Here is a 26,852-nt window from a genome sequence, read left to right as displayed (position 1 = left end):
TTGTTTTCGTTGTCTTCTCCATTGGACTATCCCCCACTAACCCAGTTTATTCATTCTTTCTCTTACATTGCACATCGAGATGATTAATCATTTTTTATGTAGTATTTAATCATAATATATAGACTAACTTTTACATGTGTGTTTAGTTTATTTTCCGTCTTGTCTTTCCCTTCTCTAGGAGTAGAAATGCTTTTAGAAAAGTTTAAATCGCTTTTAAATAATCAAAAGTACTTTTATTAATGTCATACATAAATAATTAGAAGTGTTTAAAAATCCTAACAGTGTTGTTTGATGCTCACACGAGCACTCGAAATTTTGATTAAATTTTATGTGCAAAAATACTTCTATTAAACCAACACAAAGTGTAAAAATTTTATGATAATTCAGAGTACAAACCAAAGAATTTCCCTCAAACAGAACTAGTTAAAAAACCAAATGAACACAAATTAATCATGCACGTCCCTATTTAGTCAAATTTGTATTGTTTATAGCTTGAAGGTTTAAAGAGATTAGGATTTTTTAAATAGAAAATTAATAAAAAATGTTTGAAAACTTTAAGTTTTAACGAAAAAGATAAAATAAAAAACAAAATAAATAGTATTATAATTAATTTTTTAATTTTAAAATATAATTTTTAATTAAAATGAACCGGAAAACTTTTTCATTAAAATTATCATTTTCAGAAAGAGAGTGGAGGGGAGATTCCATTATTCTAAGGCTTGGGTCACTGTGATTGCAAGTCCCAATGCCAACTAATAATGACATGAGAGAGAGAGAGAGGGACAGTCCATCAATGGTAAGCCATAGCTACTATACTACGACTCATGTTTTTTCGGAATTGGATCCCCTCCTGAGAGATCACGATCCTCCTAATTTACTAACATGGACCGTTGAATTTTGATCAAACGGTTACAATTATTATAACTTTTAGAGAGGTCCTCTATTTGTAACCGTTAAATCAAAATTCAACGGTCCATGTTAGTGGGTCAGGAGGATCTTGATCTCCTGCTCAGGAGATGATCCAATTCCTGTTTTTTCAATAGTTCTTGCATGACCTTTAGGTAGGACAGATTTTTCAGTGTGCTTGAAATACAAGTTCATACATTACATTGATTATATAATTACAAGAACACTTGAAAAAAATAATTTTTACAAATTGTAGTAATATGTGATCCATTGTCCTGTGTTCTAGCACACTAAAATATCTCTAGTACAACTTGTTCAAAAATAAAGATTTTAATACTGTTTTGGATGATTAGATCATGAGGCGTATATCTCTTTCTACATCCCTTTCTTTGTTTGTACATTGTTTTTTTTTTTTTTTATTAAAAAAAAAAAGGCCAAAAAGGAATAATGCGGACGAAAAAAATGAAGTATGAAAATCACTTTCCGCTAAATGTATATAATAGGATCCACCATAAAACAAACAGATACATCAAAATGTGCTACTCTGCTAATATAAGATGGTCAAGCTATCAAGATGAAGATAGCATAGATCTTCCCAAACAATAATGCAGGGTACATAAACCAGATGGCTTAATTAGTTTCTTAATTGACTATTAATTATTCCATTAGAAAATGCAGTGAGAAAAATGAGTTAGATTTGAGGCCCTTGATCAAACAAACCAGATTAAAGATGTTATTAAGCTCATGTCCCAAGGTGCAATGAAGAACAATGCAATGAGTCTGCTTAAGCTAATGCAATTATTCAACTTGATCGAATACAACAGAGTTTAAAAAAAACAAACACCCAAGTAATTTAAATAAATAAATGAAGAATTGTCTCGATGAGTTAAGAATTTTCTCTTTAATTCATTGCGTTTCAAGTTTAACTCTCTCGCTTTTTTGTGTAACTTAGAATCGTATTAATATCACTTATAATAAAGAAAACTCAAGTAAAATAAAGAGATTGGTTAAAGTGAGTAAGTAAAAGTAAAGATTTGGGTTTTGGGGAGGAGAAGGGAGAGTGTTATTTATATTTTACCGTGTCAGTGCGGTCAGTGCGGTGGTTAATCATCAAGAGCTCTCTTCTTTATGTAGGCGTGGGTATAAAAGCAAGACCCTTGCCAATTGTCAATACTCTTATCTTTCTCCCTCTCTAAAAGCATCATCTCTAATCCTCCATGCAGACCTAAAACTGTATGGGTGGATTCGGTTTCCATCGGTTTGATTTTTCGTTAAAACCAAAAATCAAACTGAAATTATTGTTTGATTCCGTTTGGGTCAATTTTAGTTCGGTTCGATTTTTTTCACATTTGATATTTACTTATCTTTTAACTTTGTCTTGTTCTCGTCACATGGAATACTTTTGCTTACCCGTGTAATAGTGGCAGGCAACCCTGTTTACTTCGAGGGAGTAAGCAAAGTTTGCCTACTCAATTGATTACTCTATTGGTGCTTGATTTTGCCTATATGACTCGTCAAAACTCAAAAGAGAGTAGAATTCTCTCTCATTCAAATCTCCCTCCCCTCCAACTCCTTATATTTGAATGTCACGATTAAGCCACGTTAATATCTGATGTTGACTTTTTTATAAAGAGAGGAAAAAAAAAAAAAGTGAGGGGAGATTGAAGGGGGGAAGGATAAAGAATCGTACTCCCATAAAAAAGAGTTTGATTACTCATTTGCCTACTCCTCTACATCTCCAATAGTGTGCAAAGGGCATACGCAAAAATGTACTATAAGGACTAGTGTGACAAGTTGCATACTCAATTACCTCATAAAAAGTGTGTCACTTCACTGAAATAGGCAAACGAAGTAGGCAAATTTTATTATTATTTTATTTTCATCTCTAACATCTACTTTTATCTTTTACTTTTGTCTTCTTCCTTCACATGAAATACTTTATTATAAATAGGGACATGGATCATCTCTGATCCATGCATCATAATTCAAGGGATCTATCAATCGGGGTCATTGAAATTTGATCTAATGGTTAAAATTATTATAACTTTATAGTGGACCCCTATTTGTAGCTGTTGAATCTAAATTCAATGGTTCGTATTGATGAATCCCTAGAATTAAGATGCATGGATTCGAAGAGAATCCATGTTCTACGAATAGAAACTTGAGACTCCATGGCAATTTCAAAATTGGGGTGTTGGCAAATTTTAACTACTCAATTAGCTACAATATTGAACATATTTTTGCCTGGGTAACTCATCAAAATGGCTTAAACTGCCCATTTTTAAACTACCCATTTTTGCCTGGGTAACTCATCACTGCTTGTGGCTTATCTACTCCAATCGAGCTGCCATCAGAAGGAAACTATTTTCTTGTTCTCTCTCTACAACATTAATGCCTTTGCTTTTTATATGCAGCTCTCGCTCTCTCTCTCTCTCTCTCTCTTTCTCTCTCTCTACTGTTTTTTGGTTGTGTGACAGCGAGTGTAACCAGAGCTGCTGAGCTTAAAAACAGGAAGGGGTTTTGAACAAGGCCAACCCAAAACCCAAATTGAATAAAAGATTGCTTCAAGTAGAAAGCTGGAATGGCTTAAACTACCCATTTATCTACTCCAATCGAGCTCCCATCAAAAGGAACCTGTTTTCTTGTTCTCTCTCTACAACTTTAAAGCCTTTGCTTTTATATGCAGCTCTCTCTCTCTCTCTCTCTCTCTCTCTCTCTCTCTCCTGTTTTTTGGTTGTGTGACAGCGAGTGTAACCAGAGCTGCTGAGCTTAAAAACAGGAAGGGGTTTTGAACAAAGCCAACCCAAAACCCAAATTGAATAAAAGATTGCTTCAAGTAGAGAGCTGGAATGCAGGACAGAGAGCCAAAAGTAGCACAGAATCTCAAATGGGTTTCTTTCTAATTACCACTTTTGAGTTGGGTCTCTTTCTCTCCCTCTAAGCAGAGGGTTTCCTGCAACTCTTACTAGGGTTTTGAATAGGGCATTTATTATGCTGAAATCAATGTTCTTTATTTAATTGACTGCCTCTCCCCTACACTTTTACCTGCCCTTTCTTCCAACTGTCTTGTTTTAGCCTTCTGCCTTGGGACTGCTTCCCCTTATCAAATTTGGTACTGCAAATTTGAGTGGTCATTGGAAATGGTAGCTGTACTTTGGAGTGATATTTGGTACTGTTTTTTTAGGTACATGGGTTTTGTTTCACTGTTTTGGAATTCTCCTGCTCGTTAATTGAATTCAAGTCTGGATCTTTCTCCCAAAGCCCTTTTCTTTGTGTAGTTATCTTCATATAGCACGTGATTTCTTTACTTTTGGGGTTTCCTGAGGTCATTTTTCTCAGAGCTGCTTGAAGTTTCTTCAATTGCAAATTTAAAGTTCACGTTTTTGAGATTATTTGAGTTAAATTATACTTTCCCTTACTTCCCCTGTTTTTAATTTGCTTTTTTCTCTGCTGTTTTAGTCAAATTGAAATTAGGGTTCTAGGGTTTTAATTGGGGTGGTCAAAATTGGGAGATTTTGGCTACTTTTGGTGTTCTGTTAGAGAAAATATGGATTTGGGTGACCAAGATAAATTTGAATTAGAGAATAGGAATGATGATCCTATGAATTTTTCACCTGGGGTTACACCAGACTGGAGATTTGGTGGCTCCAATCTCACAACTACATCCATGGGCTTGGTTCCCACTGGAAATTGTTTGGCAGTTGGTTCGTCTTCTCGGTCCTCGGCTTCAATGGCGGAATCGTTTAACCCGACACTCTGGGATCACCCAACCAGTTCACAGGAATTGGGGTTTTGTGACATGAATGTTCAGAACAGTGCAAGCACTTCGGACTCAATAGGAATTAGGAAAGGTATTCCTGTTTCATTGAGAAGTGGCATTGATAGAGCACTTGATATGTCTTGGAATCCGCCGAATTCGATGTTGAAAGGGGAAATTTTCTTGCCAAATGGGCCTGGAGTGCTCCCACAGAGCTTGTCTCAGTTTCCAGCCGATTCTGCATTCATCGAGCGTGCTGCGAGGTTCTCGTGCTTCAATGGTGGGAATGTTAGTGACATGGTGAACCATTTTGGTGTTCCTGAAACCATGAGTATGTATTCTAGGGATGGGGGAATGATGCCATGGACGCAAGAACTTGTAGCCGGTAATGGGTCGAAAGGAGTTTCCGGTGTTCAATCTCAAAGGACTGAGCTAAATGGAGATGTTTCTTTCCCTCTGGAGCAAGGGACAACTGAAGGGAGCCCACTGAAGAATGAAAAGAAAAGTCAGAGTCTTGCTAAATCTCGTGATGAAGCAAAACACGCTATTGGCGGGTCTGGTAACGAGTCCGATGAAGCTGATTACAGCAGTGGTGTTGGTGCTGGTCAAGAGGAAGCATCTATGCTGGAGGGTGCAGAACCATCTTCTAAGGGCTCTAAGAAAAGGAAAAGGAGTGGGCAGGTAAACCATCATCTTGAAAAGTGCCTTTTTTCTTTCGTTATTCAGTATTCATGTTTCGTTATTCAGTATTCATGTTGGTTAATTTATCTTTGATGGCAGGCTAATGAGCTTGATCAGGCCAATGCACAACCACCCTGTGAATCGGCAATGGATACTACTGAATTTCAAAAGAAGGGAGAGCAACAACCAGCTTCAACTCCCAACAAGACGGGAAAACAAGGGTCTCAGGCATCCGATCCGCCAAAAGAAGATTATATTCACGTTAGAGCTCGAAGAGGCCAGGCAACAAATAGTCACAGTCTCGCAGAAAGAGTAAGATATCATGTCGAAATTCGTTTCATCATTACACTAGGGTGGGAGTTGATCGGTTTTTGCAACAGGTCAGAAGGGAGAAAATCAGTGAGAGGATGAAGTTTCTTCAAGATCTTGTGCCCGGATGCAGCAAGGTTGTCTTCTCTTGCTGGAATTAATACTTAAATATAACTAATTTGTGTCATATTCTCACCCGAGAGTCGCCTACTTTCTGTTTATGAAAATCAACTGGTTATTGCAGGTAACTGGGAAGGCAGTGATGCTGGACGAAATCATTAACTATGTACAATCTTTACAACGGCAGGTTGAGGTATGAAAACTTTCTCAGTATATCTGGTAATTGATCTGTCCTGCCTGTTGGATCGGAGTTGATCTCTTTAAGTTTTCGTTGGTAGACTTGGGTGCTTAACTTTCTGCAAATTTTGTTTATGGATAAGACCTATCCATAACTTGTTATGTTGGTAAGGTCTTGCTTCTAAGAAAAAGGTTGCAAATAATATATGAGGAGCTAAAACGTTAGTAAAAAGGTACTCAATCACATCTGACAGTGACTTCTTCGTCTTGTAGTTTTTGTCAATGAAGCTGGCAACAGTGAATCCGCGACTCGATTTTGACATTGAAGGCCTCCTTGCAAAAGACGTAAGTCATTTTACCTACATTCCATGGGAGTGTAGAAGAAATCTTCTGCATGTATGTTCGCCATCTGATTCACCCTAGTACATTAATTTCCACACAGATCCTTCTGTCACGGGTCGGACCTTCATCGACGCTGGGGTTTTCTCCCGATATGCCTGTGGCTTATCCACAACTACATCCATCTCAACCAGGACTTATCCAAGCTGGCCTTTGCGGGATGGGGAGCTCCTCTGATCTACTTCGGAGAGCCATGGGTTCCCAAATGACACCTATCGCTGGAGGGTTCAAGGAGCCTTCTCAGGTATCTTTCAAACGATGGCTAAAATCGTGTTAAACGAATTTCCATGTTGAACCGGATAACATCCCATAAACCATTTACACCTGAATGTTATTCGTCTGCTCAGCTTTCAGTGTGTCTTATAATGTTACGACTGAAATTCATAATCCTACGTTTGGCTACAGCTACCAAATGTGTGGGAGGATGAGCTCCACAACGTTGTCCAGATGAGCTATGGAGCCGGTACTCCCCCCAGTAGCCAAGATGTGGATGGTATGCATCATTAGGTTTTACGAACAAGATTTCTCCGATATCTCCCGTGTCTTCAGCTAATTTCTCTTCCAAAAATTGCAGGATCAGCGCCACCGGGCCAGATGAAAGTTGAACTTTGATTATACGATTCATATTTATGCCACGACACTGTACCGCCCCCATATATGCACAATACTACCTTGAAGAAATAACAATGATCATGATAATTCTCTTTTCCCATCACCTGTGATGACGCCGGAAGCTCAAGCCGTCAAATTCGAAGCTTCCGGCGATCTGTAGAAATATAATGCAGAAGTAGATGACATGTTTGATATTATAAGAAGCATTATATGATGGTATATAGGCAGAAAAGGTGAATTTGTTTGTGTTCAAGGGAGTGGATCAGAATGTACAGAAATAGAGATGGGCAGTAACAAGAAATTTTCAATGAGAATGCTGGTAGTGTTTTTGTTAATTTTAGATTTACAAGCTGTTTTATGTTAATTATATGTCATTCAAATCCACATACAAAAACAGTCGAGCGTTATCCTACTAAGTGGGGTTGGTTGTACGAATCTTAAAAAATAGGTTGACTGTATGAATTTTAAAACGTCACTAAGCTCGGAATTTCCTACTAAAGAGTAGTTTATAATTACTTCTTCTCTCATCTTGTTATATTTTTAGGGAACTATAATTAGCATTCCAAAAAACTCATTTTACACTCCTCATAAGTGTATTTTTCTTTTTAATTATAGAAAGTTTAGAGTGCCAAATGAGATTTTTTGAGTGCTAATAAATTAATAATAACTCTCTATTTTTAACATATATTTCATTTATTTATGCGTCTTGTATGTTTTTCGGTTACAATGGAGGGGAATCGAACATTTTATCCAATGTTAGCGCATTTCTTCACTTACTTTCAATATGGCTTAACGACATTTTGAATTGTTATAACTTACGGTTCGAGAGACATATTAAGAAGCGAGAGATGTTAACCGACTGACCTAATTCACACCTCGTAACACAATGACTAGATAGATAAAATTTGAAAACATATTTTGGAATTATGATTTGAATATTTACTTCCACAAACATTTTATATTAAAAAAAAAAGAAAAAAAAATATATGACCTCCTCTAGCTTACTATAAGCACGAACACATGGAATCACAAACTACTGTAAGGTACAATTAACTTCTGTTTGCCGCCAAAGGCCTTTCGGTGATGTCGTCTTCCTCAAACTACTACTGCAACTTACTCAAGCTCTGCAGCCAAGCAGGAAACCATGCGCAAGCCAGAAAGCTCCATTGCCACATTGTCAAAACCGTGACTAATCCCGAAACCTTTCTTCTCAACAATCTCGTTACTACCTACGGCAAATTGGGCAACTTAAGCTATGCCCGCCATGTGTTCGACCAAATCCCTCACCGAACCCTTTTCTCATGGAATGCCATTCTCTCCGTTTACTCTAAATCGGGTCACATTTCTGAGATGCAAGATATCTTCAATCGAATGCCGAGCCGAGATGGGGTGTCTTGGAATTCAGTTATTTCGGGGCATGCGTCATGTGGCTTCGTTGCTGAGGCTGTGAGAGTTTATAGCTTGATGTTAAGGGACGGGCCGGGTAATTTGAACCGGATTACTTTCTCCACGATGCTTGTGCTTTCGTCGAGTCAGGGATGTGTGAACTTGGGTCGACAGCTTCATGGGCAGATAGTGAAATTTGGGTTTGAATCGTATGTATTTGTTGGCAGTCCTTTGGTGGACATGTACTCGAAAGTGGGGTTAATTTTGTATGCAAAGCGGGTTTTTGATTCAATATCAGAGAGAAATGTGGTTATGTATAATACGCTTATCACCGGGCTTTTACGGAGTGGATTGATTGAAGAATCTGAATGTTTGTTTAGTGAAATGCCTGAAAAAGATTCAATTTCGTGGACCACAATGATTAGCGGGCTTAACCAAAATGGGGCAGGCGGAAAAGCACTTGATAAGTTTAGAGAAATGAGATGGCAAGGCTTAAGTATGGATCAATATACATTTGGTAGCGTACTGACCGCATGTGGAAGCCTATCTGCCTTGGAAGAGGGCAAGCAAGTTCATGCGTATATCATTAGGACTGATTTTATAGATAACATCTTTGTTGGTAGTGCTCTTGTTGACATGTATTGCAAATGTAGAAGCATAAAATCTGCGGAAACAGTTTTCAAGAGAATGAGCCGCAAGAATGTAGTATCGTGGACTGCACTGCTTGTGGGTTATGGACAAAATGGGTACAGTGAAGAAGCTGTAAGAATTTTTTGTGATATGCAGAGAAGCGGGGTTGAACCAGATGATTTTACCCTGGGAAGTGTAATTAGCTCATGTGCAAACCTAGCAAGCTTAGAAGAAGGTGCCCAGTTCCATGGCCAAGCTCTAGCTTCGGGTTTGATGTCTTTTGTTACAGTTTCAAATGCACTGGTCACATTATATGGTAAATGCGGAAGCATCGAAGACTCCCATAGGCTGTTCGATGAGATGAAAATCAGGGATGAAGTCTCGTGGACGGCCTTGGTTTCAGGGTATGCCCAGTTTGGAAAAGTTTATGAGACAATTGAGTTGTTTGAAAGGATGTTAGCCCATGGTTTGAAACCCGATGGAGTTACTTTCATAGGGGTTCTTTCAGCTTGCAGTAGAGCAGGACTAGTGGAGAAAGGGCATCAGTATTTTGAATCAATGGTAAAAGAACATGGAATTACACCAATTGTGGATCACTACACTTGCATTATTGATCTTCTCAGCCGAGCTGGAAGATTAGAACAAGCAAAAAGCTTCATAAATAAGATGCCAATCCGTCCTGATGCAATTGGTTGGGCCACCTTGTTGAGCTCGTGTAGACTTCATCGTAATGTGGAAATTGGTAAATGGGCAGCTGAATCTCTTCTAGAATTAGAGCCCCAGAATGCTGCAAGCTATATCTTGCTTTCAAGCATCTATGCTGCCAAAGGGGAATGGGATGAGGTGGCCAAATTGAGGAGAGGAATGAGGGATATGGGGGCTAGAAAAGAACCGGGGTGCAGTTGGATCAAATATAAGAACAGAGTGCACATCTTTTCAGCAGATGACCAATCAAGTCCATTTTCGGATCAGATATATGCTAAGCTGGAGGAACTGAATAGAAAAATGATAGAAGAGGGGTATGAGCCAGATATGAGTTCTGTTCTTCATGATGTTGAGGAATCAGAAAAAATGAAGATGCTTAATTACCACAGTGAGAAGCTCGCAATTGCGTTTGGATTGATATTTCTTCCTCCTTGCCTTCCCATACGAGTAGTTAAAAACCTTCGAGTGTGTGGGGATTGCCACAATGCCACTAAATACATTTCCAAGATCACCAAGAGAGAGATTCTTGTAAGAGATGCTGTCCGGTACCATCTATTTAAAGACGGAACTTGTTCATGCGGAGATTTCTGGTGATGAGATTGTGAGTGTCAAAAGCTGCTGGAGAGGATTGTCAAACCATATAATTTCCTTGATTTGAGAAGATATTTGTTACACAAATACAAATGCAATTGAGAGCTGTTGTGAATGAAGCGACCATCCTGCAAGAACTTTCTTTTTATCTGAGATTCTGAATACTTGCAAGGTTATGAACTGGAAATGTTTTTATATCAAGATTCCAACAGCTATGCTCAAGCTCCATAGAAGGAGGATCACATCACTTGGAGATGTAAGTTATGATAAAACATGTTCTACTTGTTTCAGGTTGAGAGGGCAAGTCATTAAACATCACTTGGTGACTTATTGGATTATGTTTTGAAGGACTATCTCTGCGGACCCTTTGCTAACTCGATCAATGCAATGTTTACTCAGATAAATTGATTGCTGCAAGTTTAAAAGAAGGTTCTTAAGGATTTTCTGAACTGTTTGTTAAATGAATTGCATTTCCAATAAACTCACGTCTTTACACTCCATACAAATAGTACAAGCAACATCTGTAATAAACGAATCATAAGAAGTAATACGTTGTCTATCCTGGAATTACAAGATATATGTTTTTATTCATTGTGAATCTCAGGCGTGCGCAGAAAATAGTCATCTAACTTTCATTCGGACTGCTGTGATCTCTTATAAGAGTCATCTTGAGCTTCTTGTTGGTTCTGCATTACGTTAAAGATGAGCTGTTAAATATAAATTTATCATTGATGCAGACTCGGGAAGAATTCAAAGTCCAAGAAGAATTACCTGCAACTGAGCACAGATTTCAATAACTTCAGCTGGAGGTGCCCAATCACCGAAGTTCCTCTCGATAAACTGGTATGCAATGCCACTCCTTCCACTGCCAACTACAAAAAGCCCCCCCTTAATTTCACCTTCTCCTTTGAAGTTTTGCTGTATCCCCATAGCTTTTGCACGCTTGTAATTTGCTCTTGCTCGAGGGTTGAAAACAAAACCTGACAGGAATTTTTCCTTGAGCAGTTTCCCTCCACCAAGTGCTTTGAAGAATTCCATTCCACGATCATACAATACAACACCACCCCAATATCGAGGCCAGAAGTCTTTTATCTGCATCAGAACAATACGTCATCCAAAGTTAATGGTAAGAGCTAGAAATTAAATGTAGTTATACCTCTGACTCCATATGCTCATGAAGAACTGCAAGTAGTTGAACTCCCAGTGAATCAAATATGGGTTTTTTGGCATATAGCTGGTGAGCTTCAGCCCTACACATGATGCACCTGTTTCAAGTTCAATATATACAAAAGAACTTAGTTTCAAGAAAGATGCGTCATACCTTGACGTAGAATTACTGAATTAGATATAGCTTTTGGAAAACCCTGTTTCTCATGGTAGAGTCGAGCCAACTTTTCACGGTCATACATTATTTTTGTCTGTTTCATGTACTTCCTTTTGGACCGTAAGGCAACGATAACATTCTATAGCAATATACTTGCATCATGTGTCTCTTCATTTTAATTTATGAATCTCTGTCTTTAAAGTGTCTTATATTTACTTAATACACCCCTATATGAAAATTATGATCAACGGTACCTCCTACTTGTCTGAGTTAATAATGACAGAAAATTTAGCACCTGACATAATGGACAAACCATGATCTGTTAAACGAAGAAATGTTGTAACGCAGAGTAAAAGATTTACCCTGGACGTCGAATGCAGAGAATCACTGTTGGTTTGTTTCTCCACAGTTCTGAAGCCTTCATCGGAGGTGTTTTGGTTTTCACCAAATGCTCCATTCCAATCTTATACTCTGGTGTCAACTTCTGAACCGAGATGTTTTCAATGGTAGAGTATGGTGCAACTTTGTCAACTACAGGAGCGGGTTGTATACAACCACATAATCTAGGATCGGCTGGCTCCATAGCAACGATCCCTTTGAAGATGTATCCATCTTTGATCTTAAAACTCGCCAGTGATTGTTCTAGAGATTTGCTGTTAATTGAACTAGTTCTTGTTGTTAATTTACTCTGGATCTTTTGAGAGTTTACAGATTGAAAACTCCTTTGAATCCTAGTATTTTTCGACGGTAAGCCCATTCTTTCTGTTGCAGCAGGGGTAGGATGAGACTTTGGTAGGTGATCTGCACAAGCACCAGTTCTGTCCATGAAACGGGCAATATGACCACGCTTCATGCCAAACTGAGAAGAAAGATCTACAGTGCTTAAGCTAAGGAGCTCGGACAGACATTTCCCACTGGACTCAAGCCTATCTCCATATTGCATCAAAGTGCGGTCGTGCAGGTATGACCTAATTTCCAATGCATCCTAGAGAAATAATAATAATAAAATAAATGCCTTGGAAGCAGATTGATATGGTGATTACAAGACATGCCTTTTAGATTCATACTCAGATGTTCATAGGTTAAGGAGATGATTACTGAACCGAATGTAAAACATTTTTGAATAAGCGTCTAAATACCTAACCTTCTCCAGTTGTGTCATGTTTAATGCATCCATATCATCTGTATTCATGATCTTCAAGGTCGGTACATCATCCCAGCCTTCATCTAGCAGCTTCAGAATCATTCCTTTCAGAACCCCGTCCCCAACAAACTCCTCTATCGAAAAAGAAGCCATTTCTTTAGAAATCAGAGAATATTCCAAACAAATCAGTTCTTTTCTCGATCGAGTCTGTATGTAGAAATGAAACCCTATTGGTGTTAGGCTCAGCTACTCAAGATCAAAGCATATAAAGAGGCCTGAGATCATTAAAAAAATAAGGAAAACTAATGAAAAGGGCTTGAAAACTTTGAGTTTTAATGATAAGGACAAAATAAAGAGTAAAGTGAATAGTACCAAGATTGATTTTTTAGTGTAAAAATGTGGTTTTTCGTTAAAGTGAACAGTACCGTAGCCTTTTCGTTAAAACTCCCTTAAAAATATTGAATTTTTCAAAAGCATCTCATGCCGGCAATGCAAGTGATGTAAAAGTTTAGTTCAAATTATTATGTTGGAGACAAAGATGCGTGTATAAATGTTGTAATAGGTTGTAAGATGGAGGCTAAATACAAAAGCTTGAAACAATATTGTTGGACATCAAAGTATTGGTCAATGGACAACATTTGATTTTTGGATCATCAGCTGGAATTATATTGTCAATTTTAAAGTGCCGGCCAAGACCCGCTTCATGTCTAAGGATTAAGGAGGATTTGCTTTTGCCAACTTGCCGAGGAAAGTGTTTATTTACTTATTTTTATATTTTGATATGTGTGAAAACTGGATCAAATCCGGGAATTCAAGTGTGCTGGCGTATGCTCTTAAACAACTGAGTTAAAAACTTCTTCACGAAAGTGTTTGGTGTATGTAAAACAATGGAGTCAAAATTCCTCCCTTGTGCCTTGTTTGTTGTCGTTTCGGTGAATCTTATCATGTCAATCTTATTTGTTCGGTTTTTTAATGTGACATGCTGTAACAACGATGCCTCTTAAATTTATTTTATTTTTCTGAAAAATTGTTTATTCAGAAATATACTTTGAAACTTTCATCCAAAATACAAAAAGAAAACTTCAATCCAAATCCAATAATTTATTATCCAAACAAAATTTGGTTCTTCCTTTAAAAATCAACTTTTGCTTATGGCTTATTAAACAAATGTGAGGAAAAAATAACCAAAAAAATAACGAAAACGCGAGTGCACTTAATTGCTTCTGAATGAGTGTGATTTAATCTATTTGGATCTGGATTGAACCTATATATCAATACACAATCAAATAATAAAAAAGAAAAAGAGAAAAAGATTAGGCAAAACAATCAAACTTCATTTACAATTTACAAGATGCCGTAAGAAGCTTGTATGTTAAAAATATTCTACCTTGCACTCGAGGTCCCCAAGTTCGAATCGCCCCTCTCCGAGTATCGCTTGTATCAAAAAATAGATTCACTACATGGCATGTATGCTTTGTGAGCATGAACGTTTTACATGGTACGGCTGGAAGCACAGAGATCGGGCATCTTATTCAAATGCTTTAAAATTTTCTCAGCGATCTGCCTGGTTTCTCCAGCTCCATGATGGAAAGCACTCACCAGTACAGCAGGCAAAACCCTGTCGTTTGATATGTCCGAAGCCGACTTACTATCCCCGCCTTTATTCAAAAACTTCTCAATCACCCAAAGCGACTTCTGCCACAGCCCCTCTTTCCTGTGCTCTTTCACCACATTCAAAACATGCTGCACAGCATTAGCCTCCCTCAGCATGATCACACTCTTTTCGACATCAACTTTGTCATCCAACAATGTACATATTGCAGACAATGCAGCTTCGACAACTTCTGCATTCTCATGCCCCAAACACACTAACAGCCTCTCAACCACCTTCGCATCAACTATGCAGAATGAGTTTTGTGAAGAACATACCCCTCTGTGAACCGGGCACAGCGGTGTTTTCCTCCTCCTCGGTGATCCACAAGGTAGGTACTTGGGCAGGTACAAGGACTTGCTTTTCTTGATTTGTGGCGGTTTTGATAGTTTTATTGACTCTGTGGAAAGATTCTCCAACCCGATTGCTGATAACCTCTGAACTTCATCACTTGATGTTTTCATGAGCAGCTCTGTGAATACTGAAGTGAAGTTGTGGGTTCTTGCTAGAAACAGTATTTGGGGTTCGTATAGCGTTGTTGTGAATCTGACTAGAATTCCCACTAGGCCTTCTAAGTACGCGCTTTCGAACCTGCTTGATGTGACATCTCCTTGTATTTGACTGATAGCTTGCAGGATTGTAGGCACTGTGTTATTGTATAGAAGAGCTAGGTTTAGTGTCAGGTTGTCGTGGGGAAGTTGCGCTAGAAATTTTGCTGAAACTGCATGCTTCTCGGAGATGAGGGTTGTTTCAGTTGGTTTATGGATAAGGTTCTCAGGCTGGCCTCTGGTTTTGCAGAGTCTTTCTGATAGTAGGTGGCCCATATGGGGTGAAAGAACAGTCAGTAGCTTGATCGCTGCGATGTGAAGTTTTTCGTGTGGGTTGTTGATGAGTTCAATGAGCGTGTAGCTTGCTTCAGTCTCTTTTACCGTCGAGACAATGGTCGCTGCTGATCTGGGGATCTCGGCAATCAACAGAAGAATTCTAATAAGGTTGTTACTTAGTTCATCTGTGGTTGCGTTGTTGAGCGTGTAGATGATGTTGCACACAACATAGTCAGAAGTCAAAGTGTGACCATGAGAATTAGCGGGGAGGTTCTCAAGCTCAAGCCCGGACTCAAATATGTTTGCAAGGATTGCAGCTGCTTCACTTGTTGAGTCCATTGGTTCGTTTTGAATTTTCCGAATGAACATCTCTTCAACCATGACTTGTATAATTCCAGCTTCTTGAAGTATTTTTCCATTAGGGTGGTACAATGAGAGTTGCCCCAGAGCTTTGAATGCTGCCCTTCTGGCCATTGTATTTCCGTTACGTACCATTTCGATGAGAGCAGGAGAGGCCTTCTCAGCAACGTATGTTTTTTGGTCTTGTCCAACAACAGTTTCCCCGAGGTAACTTGCCATCTCTATCTTCATCTCTTCACAACCTGATATTTCAATGTTTAAATCAAAACAAAGTTCTTTAGATTCTAGTAAAAAGTTCTTTAGTTATTTATGCTTGGCTGGATTGTGGAGTTCCGAAAATTACCTTCATTAATATTCTTTAGGAGGGGTTCCATGAGTCCATTTTCTGCCATTTGTTTGATGTTATTTGGAAAATGCTCTAAATTACTCAAGATTTCTTCTGCTTTTTCCGAAGCAAAGACATCGGTATACCTTCTGTATTTAATTGTGACCAGCATAAAGATTGCTCCAGTAACTGATCCGATTTTCTCACAGAATGATTGTGATCTCGAAAGCTCAAGTAAGAACATCAATGATGCATGCCTTATGGACTGGTGAGTACTAGAAAGCATTTTGATTGTAGTTGAAATATTTATCGTTTGCACAATCTCTTCCTGCACAAGAAACCACTCTGTCAGAAGTTGGACCCAACAAGTGTTTGTTCTAGTCTTATTTAGTTGTTTCTCATGAAAAATTAAGAAATTAAAATTCGACCTTGCTGTTGTTATCATCTTCCGCCAGTTGCTGCAAAAGTTCGAGCACTGCACATATAACATCTTTGTCTTCGTACTCCAGGCACTGAACAAGCAAGGGCAATATTCCAACACTACGAACTTGTATCTTATTGTATGGGTTCCTTTGGCAGATACTGTGCACATCTTTTACTGCTTCAAGCACCATATGCTCTGAACTAGCCAAGGACAATGCTGCTCGGGCAACCTTAATCCTCTCTGCTTCGTTCCTGTCCTTCCACTCCGCTATTGTGGATTTTAGAGCTTTATTGGAATTGAAATCTTTACTTGCCAACTTCTGGCCAGTGGTTGGGCAGAAGATTTCTTCAGAGCCATTGAACTTCTCGAACCACTCAACAATTGCTTTCCTCTCGTATGTCACTCCGCTTCTTATGGTTACTGGGTCATCCATGATCTTCTTTGTCAGTGGGCAGAAAAAACTCTCATACAGAGGCTCCATGTATTCACCCACCTGTGGCAATGTCGTTATAGATCCACTCATGTTCACATCATTTCTTTTGCTTACCCAACTCGCGCTTTTAAGGATTTCAACCAGTTGAGGTGTATCCAAAACGTGAGGATTCTCTGTGGAAATCTCAAAATTTAAGGAGTAGAAATCCATTTCTGTCGCTGTTGGTTCTTCCTTTAGTTGCTCCTCCAAGGACCACATCTTTGTATTGAGCTCATTGATCTGAGACACTTGAGTTCTAAAGCGAGCACTCTGCATCTCATTTGAAAGGGACCGAACTGCAACTTCTGCGTATTCTTGGTCTCCAAATGTAAATGGCGGTATCATGCTCAAGCATTCTCCTATGTCTTTAACGACCTCCTCCAGCTCTGCTATAATAACCCTGAGTTCAGCAACTGAAAATGGTTGGACACCTATTTGGCATCTCCCCACAAGATCTTTGGCCAAACAAACACTCTTGGATATCGACTGCAGAATTTCCATTGCATTTTCTGGGCAGTTTTCAGCCGTCTTCAACACCATAATCGCCATGGAAGCTCGATATAGGTAGCATGCAGTTTCGATAAAAAATTCCCATCCCACCTCGAGGCTTGATACCGATACTGCGATCTCTGAAATGGATGCCAATATGGTCTCTGCAAGACTCTCGATCGGACTTCGATCTTCCTTGAGCTGAAGAGAAGAACGAGACAGGTTAATTTGTACCGCTTATGGTAGCTTTAACTGAAAAATGATTTGCAACTAATGAAGTTAATAAAGGTTAATCACTTCAATTTTTTCATGCTATCTACTTAATCCTAGTCAGTAACATATCTGCTATACTTTGCTGCTGATTAGTTTCGATGATGTGTACTCAAAAATGAAATATCACGTTTCTATCGCGGTCTAGCACCTCGGAAAATTGGCTTGTTATTATTATTATTTTTTTCCCTGCAGACTCATAATTCTCAGACACATAGGAAGTGTAAAAGGCTCGAAAAAGAAAACGAGTTCATCAGAAGGCTCCTACCGACATCAAATTGAAGTTGCTCTGCAGAAGACTCTGGAAAGGCGAGACTTTCGATTACCAGTCACCGACAATCGTTTGAAGGTTTCTGTAATCTCAGTGCAGAAAGTACTTATCGTTTACTTGGATACTTAGGAGCAGGTGTGCACAAGATTTGGTCAGCTAGCAGTCGCTTCTGGTTTGGTTAAAAAATTTCCTTCTGATGGACACCTAAGAAAGCCGCTGGTATTGGTCAATTTTGCATCTAGTCTTCCAACAGGATAGGATTTCCATTGCGTTACGCTGTTATTATATGATTCTTTCGTTCTCCACTACGCCCTGAGGATTGCGTTGGTAAGAAAATTACGGTCTGCATTTTTTATAACGAAGGTTTTGAATGGGTCTAACAAGGTAGAGTTTTCTTCAGAACTTCAATATAGTATTCGAGCACTGTTGGTTATTTGACTTTCTTGCAGTGCAAGTTGTAACACTACATACGTAATCACGAAAATGTCAAAATCATCCCTATCAATGTATTATTCCGAAGTTATTTAGAATAACTATAAAGCGTTATCACATATATATATGTGTGTGTGTGTGTGTGTAGCTACGTCACTGAAAACCCTTATTACATTTTACTGTAATATATATATGTGTGTGTGTGTGTGAGAAATGAATAAACACAATTTCTATCTATGTGGATTGGTCATTTGTGTAGTGGTGTGTTCAATAACAAAAATGTTATTCATATCATCTATTTGTACCATTTTTTTAATAGAGATAAGATCCATATGTGTCGGTGAGCCCTACCTCTATAATCTATTAGAGAGATTGTACATATAAATGGTAAGTGTAGCACTACTCGTTCAATAATAGTAGTGCATGAAGCTGCACATGCATGCATTCATGCATGTAATTAACTAGCTTGTACGTAATAAAAGTTGTGCTTTATTTCAGTTCATCAATCATATATCATTTTTACGGGAAAAAAAAAACGCATATACAAATTATTAAAACATTTACTTGTAGTGAAGAAAATGGACGGATTAATACAATTTTGCAAAAAAACACAAATAAGTATCATCAATAGGTTCAACTAAGTACAAAACCTAAGACGAACAGCGTCAGTATCAGGAGACAAAACGTGTGTGAGAGAGTCACAAATTCGGCATGACACATAAATGCTTTTCTGAACCAACTTTTCCACGAAAGGAGCACTTTTTGCACTTTGCAGGCTGTCTGATGCCAAGGGCTAGATTGTTTTCTGGTTCTCAAGCATGTTTTCTACATAATCATCGACGCTTATTAGTTCTTCCTTGCTTTTTGAAGAGTAATAGAAACGCAGCAGGGCTGTTATGCACTTGTGATTTCCAGAGTCCTCAGTACAACCAAACTTTAACCACAAGTTGGTGGTTCAGTGGTAAATGACGGATTACGAAATTTTCTTAAAACCAAAGTTCTCCCATAATTTCTTTTAATCCTGGTACCAAGTTCAACATTTCCCAGGTCAATAACAATTTTCAGGTGGAACGGAAGAAGTCAAGATGACTCAATTGCTGCCACCAACCTTCTTTAAAATTGGACCCGGTCCAGTCAAGTTTGTTACGACCGAGTCCTAAAAGAAGAATGACTCTTAAGGAAGAGCATTGCCATTTGAAAACACCAGTAAACACTCAAGTTTTCTTGTCTCTGATCCATCGCGTATGTATTATTATAATTTATAAAAATGAAAATTGAAAAAAATGAAAATGAAAATTGAGGGACAATATCGATGTGATAAGAAATGAGTCACCAGCCCGTTGTTCTGCTTTGAACTTGCTTTAATGCATAATGTTGAAGATCTCGAACAAAAACAAAACAGTATTTGTATATCCAGTACAACCTATGTAATTTCCTGTGTAAATTTCAAATAAAATCATATGAATTCTGCTTCAAAATTCAGTGAGCAAGAATCAACAATCATTACATCAACTTATTTTACATTTCCTGTTGAAATGAATCGTAACGAAACAAAAATTTACAAACACAAGTGACGTCCACAATGTTCGTCTATCGGCGTTTTCCTATCAACTCTTGGTGATTTAATTTTTCTTTGCCATACTTCCACGGGGATGTCTTAATTTTCTCGAATGCTGCTTGGTGACCATCTTATTTCCCCAATCCGTTCAAAACAGTGGATGCAGAAGACGGCCAAGCCCGGTGGGATATCTCCAGCTAATTGGTGAAGATAGCCCTTCTCGACATATGTACACGTACGAGCAGCAGACGAACATGAAGTTTTTTTTTTTCCTCATCGGAGCTCGCTCTCCTTGACCATCTCACGTCCTTGAATGAGAGAAAATAAATCAAATTTCATCACCTTGTGATTGAATGAACTGTGGGAACTCAATCAACCAAGAAGGGCACCCCCGCCTAACAATCATCTCGATCAGACTAGTTGAAGAAATAGGGAGATTCGAGAACGTCTCTGAGATCGAAGTCTCCACGATCTGGTAATGGCGGAAAAGTCAAGTTGGGGAAAGACTCTTGAAAACTCTCCAACAACTGTAGACATAAAAGTAACAAATTAATAGGCAATATAACATGGGAATCCAGTCAGCAAACGCCAACAATGTGTATTTTTACGTATTTTCACTAGGCAAACAAATATCAGCATCATCAAAGATACTCACATTCTCCAGTATCGGTGCCTTGTAGAGTTCAACAAACTTCTCCCTTAGTATCCTATTCATTTCGTCAACGTCACATGCATGTGTCCAATATGAATCGTGCACTCCTGTGATCATTAGCAGTACATGTAAATGTACTACCCTATACAAGAGAGCAAAAGACAATAGGAAATAAAAATCCAGTAGAAACCTGCAAAATTTAAGCCTGCTTTCTTGCAGGCAACAGCAGTCATCATCATGTGGGAACCGTCAAGGGAGTGAACAAAATTTGGGGGAAAGGCTGTCCTCTGCCGTTTAACCATGACCCTGTCAGTTTCTCTTTGTAACGTCAACACCTGAAGGGAAGTCTTAATCTGCATTTTCAAAGCAGCACCTTATTTACATGCTTGCCTTAAAACGAAAAACTCTCTAGTGTTTTTTTTTTTTTTTTTTTTTAGAAGAGATGATAACTCTGAGTCTTTTCATTATTAAGTAAAATATATAGCCATATTGGAAGTTCTTAGAAGTTGTTAAGAATATTACAAGATGCCTTCCTAATTGTCGGTAGGGTTGTACAACGGGAAGTCCAAGGGGAGTGGTCCACTGAACTGGATGATTCTCCGAAGCTATCACCTATTTTTGTTCAAATATCGCTGTCAGGACTAGCATGAGAACAATACAGACTTAGTTAAAGGCGTGATAGTATCAAACATAGAATCCACATCTATCCCTTGTGCATGTGCTTAGCTATTGAAGCAATTAACAATTACACCATTCACACATCTTATGAAGAACAAATAGACAACAACATAGATGAAACAGACCTTTGCACATTCACCGAGCCAGCTCATAATACTTCTTGCAGCTTCAAACATCTCTCCTAGTGCAGTCAAGGTGGTCTGCTCAGAGAGTAAAATAATCAATAGACTTACACAGACATATTGGACACAGAAACACAATAGTTTTATTCACTTACCCTTGCAGCATAGCAAGCTGCAGCAAACAGCGCTGAGTCATCAGTTATGTTACCACGCTCTTTTAATCTCCTCTTAATTTGATCACGTGCACCAACATAAGTAACGCCATATACAGAAGTCATAACTGTCTGCTTCACCAATTTACGATCCACCTAAAATTTCCCATCACAAAAGCCAAACATTAGAAACATCATATTAAGCAGCAGCAAAGAGCAGAGCTAAAGTAAATTCTTTTCTTTACAAAGCAAGCCAAATAATATGTTTGCAACCTTATTGTGCTGCCAAGTCATAAATACTGGGAAAATTCTACAAAATTTGTAACATTTTTGCAAACTATTTCAGCTTCATTATCCAATGAAAAGGTTCACACGGATCCACTTTTGCAAGATATTAACCTGATTGACTAAAAGCCTAGCATGCAATGCATTTGGATTAGTGGCAGGATCCTTCTCTGCATCGCTCCGCATTATATCGAGTACCCTGCATAGGAACACAAATTTCACCGAGACAAATTAATAAGAATGATATCAATAATCAGTGGTAAATTTCAAGGGAAATAACCAAATTGTAATCCTTTTCTGAGAACAGATATTTTTAGGGAATGAATCAGGTTGCTTACTCCTCTAGGTTTTTCATCTATAAAAATGCAACGACACCCAAAAAATGTATGTTTTCCCTCCAACTCATCTCGGAGAGTAATAGTTACCTGGCAGCAATTCCTGAGTAAACATCTGCAGGTTTTTCTCCCCCCACAAGATTAACAGCAGCAGCTCCGAGCTAAAAAAAACAAAGAAAGAGATGAGCAGTTTGATCAACAAAACAAGAACTCACACAAGCAGTTGAGGTATAAAGTATAATTGCTAGGTAAGGAATATTGAACCTTATTTAACATTTAAAATTAAAAAGGTTAATTACCCTGTCCCTTCCAAGAGCAGCATAATGTTGTAAACCGTTACATGAACCATCCTTGCAACGCAAAAAGAGAACTGAGATCAATATTGGATACAAAACCATCTGTACCAAATCACTGAATATTGTTTGTAAGTTTTTAAGATATTAAAATTTCGAGAGAAAAATTACCTGGTGGACGGGCATATATGAAACAGTAGTCTCCGGAGAGGGGCTTCTCAATGCTTCAGCGAGATTAATGCATGCTGCCAAGCATTGGAAAGGATCCTCTGCACCCAACCACCAGCGCCTCCCTTCAAGAGGTCTGTCTGCTGAATCAAAAATTTCGTCAACATGATTCTCAGTAAATGCTACTCGTCCATCAAAGGAGAGTTTGTCCACACCACCAGCATATAAATTTGCCAAATGTATCTTCAACCACCGTAAGCCTAACTTTCCAAGACGCCGTCCCTCTGAAAACTCCAAGATGCTTCGGCACATATCGGAACCAAGATGGTTTAGATATGGGTGCATGGGGTAAGCACGACCACGGAAATCGAGGTTGTGCGGGTAGTAGAAGCCTTCCTCATCCTTCATTTTTCGAGATACCTGTATCCATTTAGTGAAACCTACTTAATAGCAGAGTATCCAAGAGTGCTGCATTATTTAGCTTAACGAGAATGATTCTTACAGCAAGCTTGAGTTCTATATCACACCGCTGTGAGTGTCTCTCACTATTTTCCTTCTTTGCATCTTTAACTTTCCACTTCCATTTTTTTATTTCTGTCTCATCCTCTGTGTCCGGTTCTTCAGGCAATGGAACCTTTTTAAAGCAGGAAGAAAAATGAAGATTATTTATTGATAAAACCAGTAGTACCAACTACCAAGATGCTGAATTAAATGTTAATGCCACATTGCAGCAAAACTATATAGCTTCAGTCAAAACATGGAAGTACGAAAAACCAAAACCAGTTAAGAGTTACCCACATCTTCACAGTCAACCAAGTCAGCAAGACGGCCTCCGTTAGCCCATATCCTATCTATTACACCAAGAACCCGTTTGTTCACCCTCCATTTGGTACTTCCAAGAGTATCCAGGGCCTAAATACAGAGAACAATCAAGAGATTAGGGGAAGAACTAATAAGTACAAGTGAGAACCCTCGCACTGGAGGAAACATTTAAGGGATGTTTCTGATGAATTAAAGCTTGTGCATGAATTCTAAAGGCAGGAGCAGATACAGTGCAGAAACTAACAGTAACAGTGCCTGTGGATTTCAAACCTCAAAAACAGGTTCTAATTGCGTCCTAGGTGTCCTTTTAACAACTTGGCGTTGTTGTTTTGCTCCATGAGTTCGCATAACATAGGATGGTAAGAATAAATATGCACCTCTGTCGTACCTGCCAAAGTATACGAACAGGCAATAAGAGTCGGCCAAAAACCCGCAGAGTGCTTAATCTAGCTAATTTAAAACTACAAAGTCCAACTAATCTAAACACTACATACCCTGTCCAGTTGATAGGGGGTACCAACATAGGCATATAAGGAATGACCATGTGCCTTGCCTGCTCGGACAGAACAGAAATCAGTAGAGTTTTCACTCAGGTATAAATACATTTGTAAAAATAGTCTTGTAAGTCAGCAAGAACAAAAACAGATAAAAAGCAAACTAGAATTATGAGCATGAGCCAAATCAGCTTTAAATTTGTTCTACTTACAGTTTTCTCCATGCCTTTGCGAACTAATGGGTCGGATTGTATCACACCATATCTCCTACTAGTCTTCCTATTACAAGAAACCCACAGAAGTATAAGAATATAGACACTGATGGAGAGCTAGATAGACACAAGACAAAGAGAGGGTCTAAGTAAAACAAAGATTCAACATTTCTTACTGTGTGTCTTTAGTGATAGTCTTAAGAACATGTACAAATGCAGGGCGTATATTGAGTGAACCATCTCCTGATTGATCAACCGGAGGTTGTATATAAGCTGTGTCCATCAACAACTGTATCAATCGACAGCCAACCTGGCAAGTACAAGGACCAAGATAATATAGCAACAACAATAACAAGATAATTTCCTTATTTAAATCTATAAGCATCACAAACCTTAACATGGGCTTCCTGACCCCATGGCTTCAAGTCTTCTTGTTCCTTCACAATCTCCCTTACTTGCTTCATTTTCTGTTTTTTTATCAGTTTGTTAACCTTTTTCCTAAGTCTCTCTTTTTCTTTGGTCAATTTCTCTTGCTCGCTGATCATTAGTTTCTCTTGTTCAATGGCCACAGGATCAGATTCATCTTCAGGCTTCTTATCAGTAAGGTTCTTCTTCTTCTTTGTCTTCTCCAAAAACCTGTGTATCCTAACCTGATACACATGATTACTATATTTAACTCCTAAGATGTTCAAAGCCAACGATAAATGGAAAATAGAATGTCAACATTATTTCGCTATTATTTCACTGGATGTTGAAAGAAGCATTACTACCTCATGAGAAAAGCCTTCAACTAGTCATGAAGGCATGAGACATCAAGGGACTCAGTTTTATACATTACAAATATATATAATCCTAGAAACCGAAGTTCACATTTGTGTGAACACAAGGAGTTTAAGTAATGATATTCTACCAAACCGAACAAACTGATAGTTGATCACTAACTAAAATCCTAGCCAAAATGAATGTTCAAAGTACAGGCAGCTTAGGAACCAAAGTCAAATTCAGCACAGCTATAAAATTTACCAAATAAGAAAATAGTGAGCTCGCATACCTCATTCTCAATGGCTTCACCTATCGCACAAGCAGCTTGGACTACCCTGACACTCCCTACTCCGCCATTATTTGTCATCAACAGCCCCATCAACTTGTGCATTGTGATGACCGCCATCTTATCAGCTGGCAAGTGATCAAAATACGGAGCATGACTCACTCTACTGTTCGGCTGTCTGCAGGCCTCTTGGTCCTCTGCAATGGCGTTTCGTAAAGGCTCAAACCAGCCAAGAAACAATGACTTAATGTATGGCAAATTGGGTGCAAGCTTCTGCTCACACATGTCCACTAAAAGCTCTTGGTACTCATTGGCCGCCTCCTCCCACGCCTCAGTCTCCAGCTTTATTTGCCTCTTCCGGAGGAGATTGTACTTCCCTACTCCCATACCACCCACCACTTTCTTCGTCTGCTTGAAATGGGACTCCACCTTGTTGTTCTCTCTGATCAAATCATCCAACAATTCCTGAATTTCTTCAGACCCTGACGAGTCTTCCTCCCCATCTGTCGAAGCAATGGCCTCGGCGGCACTGGCATAGCCTCTGGCATAGCTACAAAACCGAGAAACGGCATGAGAGTAACTCGGATTCATCAAACTGCATCTACCCAATTCGTCCTTCTGGGAAGCTTTATCGCCAATTTGTCGATAACCCATCACCAAAAACCCATTGTTTGGGCAGTTCCGGGCCTCGAAATGCCTGGTTTTCTCGAGAAAGCTCGATTCTTGATAAAATTTCACCGAAGAAGAAGTAGCAGAACCCAAATGAAACTGTGAGGAAAGATTTGCCTTTCTGGAAGCAACCTTTTTGGCGAAGTTTCTCCACATAATTCCCAGTGAATACTGCAAACTAATCAATCAAAGTTGGAGGAGATGAAAGATTACGGGACATAAAAAATCTTCAACTATCGGAGTAGCAGAAAATTGGAAGCTTATAAGAAAAATACAAAATTTAGTGATAAAAATAAAAACTGTATAAATGAACCGGAAAACTGGGATCTCTAGGAGGTGGGTGGCGGGAGGAAGGAGGAGTGACTGGGTGAGCGGCCGCCTCTAAACCCTGCTTAAACCTACGTTCTCTCTGTGTTTGATAAAGCCGTTGGACCGTCGGCTTCGGCTACAAGTTGTCCCGAGTCGACCCGTTTTACAACTCAAAACTAATTGGGCTGACCCACTAGTTTGATTTGTTTATGCGGCGGTGGGCTTCGTGTTAATTTTGTAGGAATTTCTGTTTATCCTTGATTTTTTTTCTTTTGGACAACCCACTTCTTTTACTATTCTCTCACACCCAAAATAATTTAATATTTTTCCAAGAATGCCCTGTTTTTACTTACGAGGAAATTATAGCAATAGTTGTTCAACTAGAAATTCATGACTATTGGTCCCTTAACTCGTCAAAACTTGCAGTTATGGTCATTTTCGTTAACTGCGTCAAAACTTTTTGTTTTGCTTATTTGTCCTTTCATTCAGCCTCTTGTGCCACAAACGTGACTCATTTTTTTACTGAAGTTTTGACAGAATTAAAGAAAATGATCATATCTCTACGTATTGACAAGTTAAGGGACCAATGATCGCAGATTTTTTGTTGAAAAACCATTATTCTAATTAAGTTAAAGTTGAATGACCATTGCTACAATTTTCTATTTATCTAATCAAATTGTTTCTCCTTGTACACCGGTCTTCATTGCTATATTTAATCTATACCAAAACTGAAAACACACTTGACTCAAATAATATGATTACTTGCCATCAGCTGCATAATGGTAATTAAATAGGA

At 38.7% G+C, this 26,852-nt stretch overlaps 5 protein-coding genes across 7 annotated transcripts; 2 read left to right on the top strand and 3 right to left on the bottom strand.

Annotated features, from left to right (window-relative positions):
• Window positions 1–3,050: 3,050 nt before the first annotated feature.
• On the top strand, window positions 3,051–7,296 carry LOC137736882 (transcription factor bHLH49). Its single transcript, XM_068476190.2, has 8 exons — window positions 3,051–5,344; window positions 5,444–5,656; window positions 5,725–5,790; window positions 5,898–5,966; window positions 6,224–6,295; window positions 6,393–6,593; window positions 6,755–6,842; window positions 6,924–7,296. The coding sequence occupies exons 1-8, from the start codon at window positions 4,454–4,456 to the stop codon at window positions 6,959–6,961; spliced, it is 1,638 nt and encodes a 545-aa protein (XP_068332291.1). The 5' UTR covers window positions 3,051–4,453; the 3' UTR covers window positions 6,962–7,296.
• Window positions 7,297–7,957: 661 nt separating this feature from the next.
• LOC137738194 (pentatricopeptide (PPR) repeat-containing protein) lies at window positions 7,958–13,712 on the top strand. The gene is made up of 3 exons (XM_068477825.2): window positions 7,958–10,529; window positions 11,011–11,116; window positions 11,279–13,712. Exon 1 carries the CDS (start codon window positions 8,045–8,047, stop codon window positions 10,274–10,276), a length of 2,232 nt encoding a protein of 743 aa, XP_068333926.1. The 5' UTR covers window positions 7,958–8,044; the 3' UTR covers window positions 10,277–10,529; window positions 11,011–11,116; window positions 11,279–13,712.
• LOC148692043 (uncharacterized) lies at window positions 10,714–12,894 on the bottom strand. Its single transcript, XM_088683080.1, has 5 exons — window positions 12,742–12,894; window positions 11,960–12,582; window positions 11,430–11,538; window positions 11,045–11,365; window positions 10,714–10,959 (listed from the first exon to the last, which is right to left on the bottom strand). Exons 1-5 carry the CDS (start codon window positions 12,892–12,894, stop codon window positions 10,906–10,908), a joined length of 1,260 nt encoding a protein of 419 aa, XP_088539206.1. The 3' UTR covers window positions 10,714–10,905.
• Window positions 13,713–13,918: 206 nt separating the features above from the next.
• LOC137735921 (Armadillo/beta-catenin-like repeat family protein) lies at window positions 13,919–18,153 on the bottom strand. Its single transcript, XM_068475273.2, has 4 exons — window positions 17,825–18,153; window positions 16,330–17,487; window positions 15,920–16,229; window positions 13,919–15,818 (listed from the first exon to the last, which is right to left on the bottom strand). The coding sequence occupies exons 1-4, from the start codon at window positions 17,828–17,830 to the stop codon at window positions 14,233–14,235; spliced, it is 3,060 nt and encodes a 1,019-aa protein (XP_068331374.2). The 5' UTR covers window positions 17,831–18,153; the 3' UTR covers window positions 13,919–14,232.
• A 1,510-nt stretch (window positions 18,154–19,663) lies between these two features.
• LOC137736945 (DNA-directed RNA polymerase 1, mitochondrial-like) lies at window positions 19,664–26,223 on the bottom strand. Of its 3 annotated transcripts, none has more exons than XR_015954908.1 (18): window positions 25,082–26,223; window positions 24,423–24,680; window positions 24,207–24,340; window positions 24,031–24,097; window positions 23,819–23,877; window positions 23,595–23,712; window positions 23,301–23,414; window positions 23,005–23,136; window positions 22,506–22,922; window positions 22,341–22,391; window positions 22,132–22,202; window positions 21,821–21,905; window positions 21,425–21,577; window positions 21,273–21,347; window positions 20,992–21,110; window positions 20,660–20,822; window positions 20,473–20,576; window positions 19,664–20,344 (listed from the first exon to the last, which is right to left on the bottom strand). XR_015954908.1 is itself a non-coding variant. In XM_068476271.2 (18 exons), exons 1-18 carry the CDS (start codon window positions 25,901–25,903, stop codon window positions 20,234–20,236), a joined length of 3,024 nt encoding a protein of 1,007 aa, XP_068332372.1. In that variant the 5' UTR covers window positions 25,904–26,223; the 3' UTR covers window positions 19,664–20,233. The 3 variants fall into 3 exon arrangements, 2 of the variants coding, with proteins under 2 accessions (XP_068332372.1, XP_088539071.1); XM_068476271.2 differs by having other exon boundaries at window positions 20,992–21,081; XM_088682945.1 differs by lacking the exons at window positions 23,595–23,712; window positions 23,819–23,877 and having other exon boundaries at window positions 20,992–21,081; window positions 25,082–26,194.
• Between the last annotated feature and the right edge of the window lie 629 nt (window positions 26,224–26,852).

This window comes from Pyrus communis, chromosome 13 (assembly GCF_041283825.1).
Source record: "Pyrus communis isolate YQ-2024b chromosome 13, ASM4128382v1, whole genome shotgun sequence".
Classification (NCBI taxonomy): domain Eukaryota; kingdom Viridiplantae; phylum Streptophyta; class Magnoliopsida; order Rosales; family Rosaceae; genus Pyrus; species Pyrus communis.
This window is presented reverse-complemented; position numbering and strand designations above follow the sequence as displayed.

What these genes read in the sequence shown, in the direction of transcription:
- LOC137736882 (XM_068476190.2), top strand. Translation starts at nt 4,454, where the DNA reads ATGGATTTGGGTGACCAAGATAAATTTGAATTAGAGAATAGGAATGAT. An exon ending in AAAGGAAAAGGAGTGGGCAG is followed by an intron (nt 5,345 to 5,443) that starts GTAAACCATCAT and finishes CTTTGATGGCAG; the next exon opens with GCTAATGAGCTTGATCAGGC. An exon ending in CTTTACAACGGCAGGTTGAG is followed by an intron (nt 5,967 to 6,223) that starts GTATGAAAACTT and finishes TTCGTCTTGTAG; the next exon opens with TTTTTGTCAATGAAGCTGGC.
- LOC137738194 (XM_068477825.2), top strand. Translation starts at nt 8,045, where the DNA reads ATGTCGTCTTCCTCAAACTACTACTGCAACTTACTCAAGCTCTGCAGC.
- LOC148692043 (XM_088683080.1), bottom strand. Translation starts at nt 12,894, where the DNA reads ATGGCTTCTTTTTCGATAGAGGAGTTTGTTGGGGACGGGGTTCTGAAA. An exon ending in CTCTGCATTCGACGTCCAGG is followed by an intron (nt 11,539 to 11,959) that starts GTAAATCTTTTA and finishes AACTTGAAACAG; the next exon opens with GTGCATCATGTGTAGGGCTG. An exon ending in ATGAGCATATGGAGTCAGAG is followed by an intron (nt 11,366 to 11,429) that starts GTATAACTACAT and finishes GTTCTGATGCAG; the next exon opens with ATAAAAGACTTCTGGCCTCG.
- LOC137735921 (XM_068475273.2), bottom strand. An exon ending in AAGATGATAACAACAGCAAG is followed by an intron (nt 16,230 to 16,329) that starts GTCGAATTTTAA and finishes TTTCTTGTGCAG; the next exon opens with GAAGAGATTGTGCAAACGAT. An exon ending in CCTAAAGAATATTAATGAAG is followed by an intron (nt 15,819 to 15,919) that starts GTAATTTTCGGA and finishes TTGAAATATCAG; the next exon opens with GTTGTGAAGAGATGAAGATA.
- LOC137736945 (XM_068476271.2), bottom strand. Translation starts at nt 25,903, where the DNA reads ATGTGGAGAAACTTCGCCAAAAAGGTTGCTTCCAGAAAGGCAAATCTT. An exon ending in TACTCAGGAATTGCTGCCAG is followed by an intron (nt 21,906 to 22,131) that starts GTAACTATTACT and finishes GTTCCTATGCAG; the next exon opens with GGTACTCGATATAATGCGGA. An exon ending in GGCTCGGTGAATGTGCAAAG is followed by an intron (nt 21,082 to 21,272) that starts GTCTGTTTCATC and finishes GAACAAAAATAG; the next exon opens with GTGATAGCTTCGGAGAATCA.